This window comes from Salarias fasciatus, chromosome 5, assembly GCF_902148845.1.
Source record: "Salarias fasciatus chromosome 5, fSalaFa1.1, whole genome shotgun sequence".
Lineage (NCBI taxonomy): Eukaryota > Metazoa > Chordata > Actinopteri > Blenniiformes > Blenniidae > Salarias > Salarias fasciatus.
In genome coordinates, this window is record NC_043749.1 from 7,856,382 (window position 1) to 7,867,546 (window position 11,165).

The following is an 11,165-nucleotide window of genomic DNA, read 5'->3' on the forward strand; positions in this document are numbered from 1 at the left end:
CAGGAGGAAACATCATCCCTCCAAGAATACATCCAGAAAATGGCCCCCAATGACAACCTGCTAAGTGAATGCCTCAGACAAGTGAAACCCCATAAGAAAGAGGAGCCAGAGGTGGGATCATGGAAAGACAAACCCCTTCACCGACAAAATGAAGAAGTGGCGTACATAGAAAGAACGTACCAGGGGCTGGAAAGGGCAGGACTGAAAGACAGCACAGAGACACTGATCATGGCTGCACAAGAACAGGCCCTAAACACAAGATCAATAGAGACCGGGGTGGATCACATGAGACAATACCCCAGGTGGAGACTGTGCAAGGAAGCCCCTGAAACAGTAGGCTACAGCACACCACAGCAGGGTGCAAGATGCTGGCAGGAAAGGCATACATGGAACGCCATAACCAGGTTGCGGGCATAGTGTATAGGAACATATGTGCAGAGTATGGACTGGAGACCCCAGAGTCTAGATCAGGGGTGCCCAAAGTCGGTCCTGGAGGGCCGCAGCCCTGCATGTTTTCCATGTCTCCCTGCTTCAACACACCTGAATCTTATGATGATTCATGGCCAAGTCCAGCAGAAAGCCAGATAACAAGCCTCGTTGCAATCAGCTGTGTTGAAGCAGGGAGAGATGGAAAACATGCAGGGCTGCAGTCCTCCAGGACCGACTTTGGACACCCCTGGTCTAGATATAGCACACCCCCGAAAGTGGTGGAGAACAACCAAGCCAAGTCATAGGACTTCAATGTTCAGACCAACAAACTGTTGATGGCCAATCAGACTGACATAGTGGTGGTGGATAAACCAACAAGCAGTATTGATCGATGTAGCAATCCCCAATTACAGCAATATCAGAATGAAGTAACAGGAAAAGCTGGAGAAGGCCTGAAAGAGAGAAGATGTGGAATGTTTAGGCAACAGTGGTGCCAGTAGTGATCGGGGCACTCGGGGCAGTGACCCCCAAGTTGGATGCATTGCTCCAGGAAATACCGGGAACAACATCTGAGATCTCTTTCCAGAAGAGCGCAGCTGAGATCCTGCGCAAAACCCTCAAGCTCCCAGGCCTCTGGTAGAGGACCTGAGTTTAAAGGAGATACCACCCAGAAAAGGCAAGAGTTTTTTTTTTAATGTATCAGACATGCCATTACAAATTATAAACATGCAACTTCTTAATTAATTCATGATGCTGTTAGAAACAGGAAAGATGAGTGTTTACAAGTTTTGTCCCCAAAATACATAATTATAGCTTGCTCAAATCAAAACATTTTGCGTACTCCATTTTCTTCCTACAGTCTAAAAACATCCAGTTGATGTTATCCTTGAATCCTGAATTTCCCCTAGGTGTGAGTGTGTGGTTGTCTTTCAATGTGTGTTTGCCCTGTGATGGACTTATTTTCCACACAACCATCAAGCTTTCCTCATGAAGCAAAATAACCATGTCCTGGGCTGATGTGTCTCTTCTGTTCTGCAGTGTCCCTGGCCCAGTCAGTGTAATGCCAGCTATGTCCGTGTGGGGGCGCTGATGGCCTGTAGTCAGCCCAGCAGCGGCTCAGAAGAAGAATCAGTGCTCTCTGCATGGTGGTAAAGATGGCGGCTGCTCTGAGAGGAAGCTTAGTAACATTGTTCAAGGTGAGTCCAGAAATAAGCTTTCAAAAATTGTAGCGTTAACACGTCGAGAGGGAAAAGGCTGCTGTGTTTTAAACGCTACTTCGGCCAATTAGTTTGTTATTGGCAAGTGCCGAAGAAACAGTCTGATACACTAACCGCTACCATCCAAGTGATAGCTAACAGCGATCGTTCTTCAGGTCGCCGGTGTATGTGAGAAAAGATTGATTATTTAGTACTGACAGCTGATTAGAGGCTGGAGTATGTCGCTCTTCAGCATATTCATCTAACAAACCAGCCCCTCCCCCTAAACATGATATAGGAATGCCCCTTAATTCTACTCTTTCACAATGACTTTAAAGCCTCCCTGTTCTCTGCTAACAGTCAGTTACTTCTAACTGGTGGACAAGCTCTTGAACAACTCCCACTAAATAGCGTTATGTCTTCCCAACATTAATCTCCACTAATCTCCAACTGTGTCACTTGTTTGATCATTATTGCTATTGGGAGACAGTTTACTATGATTTCACTTGTATGCTGGCAACTGTATTTTCGTGACACTAAACATAGAAAGGTCAGGACCTCTTAAGACAGAAACAGCAGAACCTGGGGATAGGGTTTCTGGCCACTACAGAGAGGTGGGAAGTGCATAGGAAATGAACATAGGAAGTGATTCTTGTTTCTCTAGTATATGTATAAATGCAGGGAGATGGAGAACACAGAACTAAAAACATGCGGGAAATATTTCTCATCTCTTCCTTTGTTTCTATTCATATGATGGCATCATTGGTGCTTGACAATTTCCAAGGATGCTCACTCCTCCTTGAGAGCTGATGATTCTGGAGGGTTTTGGACTACATTGACCTCATTGTCATCTGGTGCAGATTTTCCTGTTGTCAATAAACCAGATTTGCAATGTTTTGAGCTTTGAGACATGATGCATTATCCTGGTGGAAGTCATCAGGTTAAAACAAGTAAAAGTAGTCATAAAAGCAATATTCAATTTAATTTTATTTATGTGGTGCAAACAGCATGGAGCTTTTACAGAGAAAAACACAACTACTCCACATGAATAAGCAAGTCAGCACGGGTTAGGAAAAAATTCCTTTCATCTGAAAAGAAACCTGTTATACCAGGCACAGTGATGGCACACAGCGATATTAATTATGAGTATTGGAATTATATTATTTTGAAGAATACATATGAAGTCAACAGTGATAATGTGTTTTAATCTAGCTTTTAGCTAATGCCGTATTGCAATTTTGTTTTTTTTTTTTTTTTGTTTTGTTTTTTTGAAAAAGGATCACAGTGGAAAAAAATCCCCTGTGTTATTCTTGGACTTAGATTTTTTTTTTTTTACTTCTATTGTGTTCTCATATTGTGTTGATGTATTATTGCCAAATAAATCAATCAGTCAAAATGTTGTCCAAAGTGTGCAAAGAACTGATCCCCCACATCAATACACTACCAGCAGCACCCAGAATGTTTGATAAATGATTGTGCTACTATTGTCTGTCAATAATGTCAAACCACTTTGGCCTTTCACATCTGACTTCTGGCATCAGCAAGGCATTTTCAGCTTGAGAAGTGCAAGCTCACAGGATATAAGTTATCGTTTATCCTTTCTATGGTAATCTGAGTTATTTTGATGTGGTTATTTCAAAGGTTTGACAAAGGATTCTGTGTTGCATTAATCAGACAACGACACATCATATCAGGTGTTTTCTCTGTTAAGAGCGTGAAACTAGTGAGTTGCTCTGCAGTCTCTATTTGTCAGTAACTTTGTTCCCCTCCTGTAGGGCCTGGGTGGGCCGCGATGGCAGCAGCTGGCCTCTCGACCACTGAGCGTGTCGGCTGGTCTCTGCAGTCCAGAATCCCCTCCGGCTCGTGCTGATGCCATTTTTAAGGTCACCATGCTACCAGGGGATGGAGTTGGACCTGAACTCATGACTGCTGTCAAGGATGTCTTCAAGGTACATTGTGCTAAGACAGGGATTGGATATCACTGCTTTGGTTCTTCTACAAAATACTTGGTATAAAATATATCCAGGACCAGGTGCAGTATTAATGCTATGAATCAGCAAAACCTGAGCATTTCAGGAAAAAAAAAAATTAAAGGAACATTAATTGAAAAGCCTACATATTTCATTCCATGTATTGTATTGCATTTGTTTTTATATTTATTTAATGTGTAATCTTCCCAAATAAGCTCACAAAAACAACCCAATCAGCAAGTCTCTCAATGTGTCTGTTGTGCTTACTTATTTGTATTACTTGTGCATTATTCTGTCTTATGATATTAACTCTTACTGTGTGCGTGTTGTGATATTGTTTTCCTATTAATTTCTTTTTCTTTACCGCTGTAGTTTTTGCTCTCTCTCTCTCTCTCTTCACTGCTACCTCACCTGCTGTACAGTGGAATATCTTACCACATGTAAATTTGATTTGTTTGTGCAATGACTTGAAGGCCGGCGACGTCCCGGTGGAATTTGAAGAGTTCCACCTGAGTGAAGTGCAGAACATGGCCAGTGAGGATAAACTGGAACAGGTGTTAACCTCCATGAAGACCAACAAAGTGGCCATTAAAGGTTCATCTTTGCTAATTCACACATTTAAGCATCTGTTGATGCACTTTGGCTTTAATAAAGCAAAATACATTTTACATGTCTGTTATAAAGCTGCTTTAACATCATCTTTTGCACATTACAGGAAAGATTCACACACCGATGGAGTTCAAAGGAGAGCTGGCTTCTTATGAGATGAGACTGAGGTACTCTCAATAAAGAGAAGCAGTTGCGTATTTCTTGATACGTTGGTTGTGTTTCTAATGAGCTCTTCTTCTGCGCTCCTCTCTCAGACGTAAACTGGACCTGTTTGCTAACGTGGTTCACGTGAACAGCCTGCCGGGCTACAACACTCGCCACAACAACCTGGACCTGGTCATCATTCGTGAACAGACTGAAGGGGAATACAGCTCCCTGGAGCACGAGGTAAATCTTCCTCCTCGCTGCAGTCAGTGGATGGAGAGTGGCATCAAACAGTTTTGTTCGCTGAACATTCGAAGAGTTTGCTGGCTTTAAACTGCACGTTGAGCAAAAATAAATTGGTCTGACAGCACTGTTTATACCTGGGCTTGTAAGATACGTTTTGTATTGAACTGCTTCTCTGATAGGAAAGAACTTCAATTCAGCCACATAAGCCCTGGAGACTGATTCATTAAGAAAGGCAGTGAGACAATTTACACAAATGTGTCATTTGTGTGAAATAGGAACTCTATATTTACCATCAGTCATGAGAAAAGACTGAATAAAGAGTATATGTTATTCTTTAGCTCAGTCCACGATAACAGATGACTTTTTTAAAGTGTATGTTTCCTCCTCCTCCTCGTGTTTAGAGTGTGACTGGTGTAATCGAATGCTTGAAGATCATCACCAGAGAGAAATCCCGGAGGATCGCAAAGTTTGCCTTTGATTACGCCACCAAGAAGGGTAGAAGCAAGGTCACCGCTGTCCACAAAGCCAACATCATGTAAGTCTTCCAAATAAATTACCAGCAAAACCTTCCTTGATTTTTTTTTACATGTATTTTGAATTTATGTTTTCCCAATAATTATTAAAGTTGTGTTGATTTGGGTCTTAATTTGTGTGACAGTCACTGAAACAGGTACTTTGTTACAGGAAACTGGGTGACGGCCTGTTTCTGCAGAGCTGTGCAGAGGTGGCACAGCTGTATCCCAAAATCAAATATGAGAACATAATCATTGATAACTGTTGCATGCAGGTACACACAGCCTTCTTCTCTCTGAAAGTTTTCAATTTATTACTGAAATAAGATGAAATGCATTTCTGTTTGTAATTTACTTGCTGTGCTTGATTTTATTATTGAGCCTCACTCTTTAATTTAAAAGTAATGACTATTCATAATGTTCACGGATTCTTCACCTTCAATTTCCTTTTTTTATTTCTTGTTTATACCCATTGTTTTTTTGTATCACTTCGATGCAGCTGGTTCAAAACCCGTACCAGTTTGATGTGCTGGTGATGCCCAACCTGTATGGCAATATTATCGATAACCTGGCGGCAGGACTGGTGGGCGGAGCCGGAGTTGTCCCTGGAGAAAGCTACAGTGCAGAGTATGCTGTTTTTGAGACCGTAAGTTTCTGTTCATGTCTTACACAGATCCATATGTATTGCATCTGCTGCATATTTTTTTAGGTTTTTAAAAAATTCTAATGACACTTAAGTCTGAATATTTAAAATGGGCCACTGCTGAAATTTGTCCTGTGAATCAGACTTAATATTTCAATGAATTGTTTTGATTTTAATTTTCTTTGTATTCTTACTTCTAATTTCTTGTTTCTTGTCAGGGTGCACGCCACCCTTTCGCACAAGCCGTAGGAAGGAACATTGCTAATCCCACAGCGATGCTGCTCAGTGCTGCCAACATGCTCAGACACCTCAAGTGAGTCAAGTCCTGCAGCTTTGTCGTGACAAGTACACCGCAGTTCACAAATTACCTCCCAGATGTGTTTGTCCCGATCCACCATAACCATCAAACGGCAGCCTGAAGTGATTGACTGGGTGTGGATGTGTGTACCAGACCGCTCTGGCCATCACTGACAGTCACTGCCTTGTGTTCCAGCCTGGAATATCACTCCCACATGGTGTCAGACGCTGTCAAGAGGGTCATCAAGCAGGGCAAGGTCAGTACGCATGTTTTTGTTCCCTGTTCATGAAAACTGCTCATTGCATAATGATGCATGCGGGCATTAACGCCGGAGACATGGCTGCAGTATTCACAATTAAAAACAGTCTTTTCCATCATAACACTGCCGTTAACAATAACCTCTGGCGATTCTGCAACGTTCTGAATTCTTTCTTCTGTCAATTTTGGTTCGTAAGTGATTTTTCTTTTGTGGGTCATGAGCTTGCAACCTCTTATTGACAAAGTGTCCAAAGCTGCAGCACATCAGGAAGTGAAAATCAAAGAAAATACAAATTTATTTGCAACCCAGCAGACACCACCTCATAGCCGTCATTTAGATCAGTGATGTTGTGACTGTGGTGCTGACACCTGAGGTGAACCATCAGCAGGTCCTGATCCACAAATAAATCCCATCTGACAACCTTCACCCTGCACCGCGGTGTGTTGGAGAGCCTTTGATTTCTCAGAAATGTGAACTAGTATCAGATCTCTTTTCTTCGCTTTTTCCTTCATTTCTTCCTACTTAGTTTTTTCTCACAAATATACACGTTCCATGAATTTAACAACATCACATTTAATCCCTTCCAAAGTGCCTTTGACTGACTGCCTCTCTGCTGACACTAATGTATCCTGACATGTGCTAACACACGGTCTATCACCTTTAGTTTCATATGGAGGGCCTTAAACACTGTTTAATTCTTAAATTATCTTTATTTACAAATGCAGGAATCGTCTGCACTCTGTCTGGATGCCTCTCCTCCCTAATCCCTCCCCATCACTCTGTGAATGCGTGTGTTTTCCTTTTATGTGTACCTATGTGTGTTTGTGCACATCGCAGGTGCGGACACGAGACCTTGGCGGTTACTGTACCACGGGCGACTTTGTGCATGCTGTTGTGGAAAACCTGCGTCACCGACCCGTTCACTAAGATGTTTCGTCACACTCCCCCCTCCCCCCGATGTGTTTGAAATTCGGACATTGTTCATAACATGAACTGGATGCATGTTGGGAGTCAGGCTCCTTCCCAGTGCAGACTGCTGTACCATATGGATTAAACAGTTCACATGCTTTACGATATTTAAGTTGCTTTGGTTAAGAAAAAAGCTTTTCATTTCATTATCCAGCTGGTTCTCCTCCCTTCAGAGACCCTCAGTGTTTTTTCCTACCTTTGTCCACCCTTTGTTTTTCTGCCATCCTGCAATGTTGTTTCTATTAAGTTACCTTATTTATCAGTTTTTGCTCAGTTATATTTTTCTCTAAACTGCCCCCATGCAGTCACTCATTGGAAAAAATACTCACAGGTCGTTCCCCTGGTTTTGTGGTTTCACAATTCACCACTGTTGATGCTTGTGTTAACTGAACAGAACCGACCAATCCAAAGACTGAACGTGACTGTACCTGAAGATAGAGGAACACTGCCACACATTGACTCACTAATATAACAGTTCTGTTTTTTGCCTGTGTGCTTTAATGTACTGAATAAAACTCTGCCACTGCAGTGCTTCAAACTCAACTAAAGAACCAGTGTGTCTAACTATGATGTCTCCATACAAAATCCATAATTACTGTGAATGTAAAGGATCAGTGTGTAGGATTTAAGGGGATCTGGGTAAACATACTGTTCCCTTCATCCCCCACCATCAGGCATCTGGGAGAATCTGCCACAATCTTCACAATAGGCTCATTGGTTGTAATCTCACTCTGTATGATTTTGTTTTTCTTGAGGGGGTGTATACATACAAAAAAACTGTGTTCTCGCCACCCTGGCGGTATTGTGTCTGTCTCTTTCAAGCTGGGGTCCTCTACCAGAGGCCTGGGAGACTGAAGGTTCTGCACAGGATCTTAGCTGTTCCTAGGATTGCATATATATGTATATATATATATATATATATATATGTATGTATGTGTGTGTGTGTGTATATATATGTATGTGTGTGTGTGTGTGTGTATATATATATATATATATATATATTTTTTTTTTTTTTTTTTTTTTTTTTTTTTTTACTTTGCACATAAATGGCATGATACTCCTGTCTAATATATGCTAAATCTGACACACTGATCCTTTGGGAAAATGTTGACCATTCTTCAATTCATCCTTTTTTTATGATTCACAATGAATTCACTGGAATTCATTGTTGGCTCCTTAAAAAAGCAACAGTTAAATTAATTACTTTAGGAACTGTATTTATGTTTTGATCCTCAGAAAAATCACACTCCCAATATTGAGTTTTGCGCTGTGCGATTCAGATTTGTTTCAAACATGATTTGCAGCTTGCCTTCTTACATGGTTGTTTGAGTGCAGATTAACCATTTTTAATGGTCAAGCTTTGGTTTTCAGCCTGGAGTAACTCTTAAAATAAAAACAAGTGGTGGTTGAAACGAGGTGACTCACTGACCACACTGTTTGATCTGTCTGCAGTTTTCAAAGGCTCTCTAACACGCAGGCCGCGATGCTGGATATGAACATGTGTCGCTGCAGCTGTGCATATAGTAACACGCTGTCCTTATGTTTGCAACAGGTGCGCACTGGAGACTTGGGGGGCTATGCTACAAGTGACGAGTTCACCCGGGCTGTCATTGCTAACCTGGCAGTCTGAGCATTGTGTTTGCAAATCTGTCAGCTGCTGAAATGCGCACACTTTTTTTTTTTTTTTTTTCCTCCTTTATTTACCTCCGGTCATGCAGACCATATACACAACTCATTGTATTCCAACAAAAGCTCAACACGCACATTTCCCCTCCTGAATGGCAGGTAAATGCAAATGAACTACAGAAATGAAACTCTTAACATGATGCATATGACCAAAAGAAGGTTGACTATTTAAAAGTTTCAACCCGTGTACATTCTGTTCACTAGCCTGTATTTTTATGTGAGATTAACCAGAGGAAACAAAACAAATGGTGTCTTTATTCTTCAATATTATTTATTACATTCTAGAATCAGCTTTTTGCTTCTTTATGGTCAGACACAAATTATAAATGCAAAGTGACTGTGTGTGTGCAGAATCATTTTTGCCTGAATGTTACAGCAGTGCATATAGAGTTTAAGTATTATTAAAAGTGTTATAACAACTGTTGGTGCCTCATCAAAGCAGCATTATTTTTCAATGTGTGGAGCTCAGATCCTGGAAAAAAAAAAATCATTTTTTTGTCTCAATTACATGAAATTCTAATTTAAAGGTGGAAACTCACTTAAGTTTCGGGGTCACATCGGGTCCAGTTTGATCTCAGTTTGGCTCGAGCGGCAGAAAAATAGCCCAGTTACCTGTAAATATCAGCACCAGATTATTCCCTGAGCTGCTACATCTTGAAAATGTTCACAGTTGCATTCAGAGATTTTTTTTTTTAACAAAATCTAATACAAGCAACCTGAAAACTGCATAGGATACCATAGGATGCCTTAATTCCATTGCTATTTATTTTGTAGCAAGCTTTTTCTGCCACATTGCAACAGGCATTGCAGTCCTCTACTATGAATTGCCCTTCAGGTCATCCTGCAGGCCAGATTCAGCCAACGAGCCATATGTTTGATACTACTCCTCTGAAGGATTCAGTGTCTATCTGGCCATGTTGGATGCACGATTGAAGGCACATTTTTTCAATAGTTAAAAAACAAACATGTTGCGCTGCGGTCGGTTGTCACCAACAGTGTAAAACCTCTATGAGAAAAAAAATCATTGCAGTAATTATCAGTCGTTAAAAAAAGTATTGGTTCTCTAACAGTGAGAGAAAGCAGGATACACTCTGGACAGGTTACAGTCCATCACCGGAAAAACAGCCACACCACAGACAACACACACTTACGATCACACCTGTGGGCAATTTAGGTTCACCAGTTACCTTTAAACTTGTTTTTTGGAGTAATCCCATCAGGGAAAACCTATGCACACGTGGACATTGCACGAACAAGCTCAGACTTCAACACCTAAACACATGGGGTGAGAGCGACACCATGCAGCTCTCTATCAACTGGAATGTAAAAAAGACCAATCGAAGCAGAAGGTTACTGCAAAGTCGGTGTGATAGGAGTAGAAAACATGAAAAGAATCTGAAATATGGATGAAAATGATGCATAAACACAGCAAATTACCGTCTAATTATTCATTGCAGTATTTGTGTGTATTTTCAAGTTGGTACACTTGCAAATACTTTCTCCCAATTTCAGAACAATTCAAATCAAGCCCAACAAAACTACCTCACTGCTACCAAATCAAGGCCTTGATCTTGGCTTTGTGAAAAAAATGCATGCTAAAGGCTGTAGAAATACTGTGTCCTGAGAAGCAACAGGCTTTTTTACCCATATTGGTCTGAACAGACACACTGACATAATCTTAAGATTTAGTTTACACATTTATTTCTCTTAGACGTGCATTGAAGGTTTAACATTTATAGTTTTCTGTGCACTTTTTCAGATAATAATGCTATAGCTACTTTTAATGGGTGAAATGAAATTGTTCTACAAGTGGCCTCTGTAGTCAAATCAGTTTGATACCCTTGAGTTGTGCCATACCTGACTACTTAAAAAAACATAAATCACTAAAGGGTACACATAAATTTCAGTTAATATATCAAGTGTTTTGATGTGTGTATTTGTGCTAAGGTTTTAAAGTCCGATTTTAACAAGGGTATACCTTAATTCTCTTCTGTATAATGGTGTCATTTTGTAATTTCTCTCTACTATATACTTTATATATGATAATTTTGTGTTTCTGAAGTTTTTGATAAATTGAAATGAATTTATGAATATGTCAATGCAATCAATTAATGTTGGTTAAAAATTAACAAAACATTTTAGACTTCTACTTCTAATTGAGTGTCTAACAGTGCTTCTCAACTGAGGGTTTGGTTCTGAAGGTT

The 11,165-nt window shown here is 40.5% G+C and overlaps 1 protein-coding gene across 2 annotated transcripts; it reads left to right on the forward strand.

Annotated features, from left to right (window-relative positions):
• Positions 1–1,538: 1,538 nt before the first annotated feature.
• Positions 1,539–9,303, forward strand: idh3b (isocitrate dehydrogenase (NAD(+)) 3 non-catalytic subunit beta). 2 transcript variants are annotated; one of them, XM_030092438.1, is made up of 11 exons: positions 1,539–1,625; positions 3,401–3,574; positions 4,069–4,189; positions 4,311–4,371; positions 4,459–4,591; positions 4,996–5,129; positions 5,279–5,381; positions 5,606–5,752; positions 5,968–6,062; positions 6,243–6,303; positions 7,144–7,818. In XM_030092438.1, the coding sequence occupies exons 1-11, from the start codon at positions 1,572–1,574 to the stop codon at positions 7,231–7,233; spliced, it is 1,173 nt and encodes a 390-aa protein (XP_029948298.1). In that variant the 5' UTR covers positions 1,539–1,571; the 3' UTR covers positions 7,234–7,818. The 2 variants fall into 2 exon arrangements, with proteins under 2 accessions (XP_029948298.1, XP_029948299.1); XM_030092439.1 differs by lacking the exon at positions 7,144–7,818 and adding an exon at positions 8,828–9,303 and having other exon boundaries at positions 1,540–1,625.
• The last annotated feature ends 1,862 nt before the right edge of the window (positions 9,304–11,165 follow it).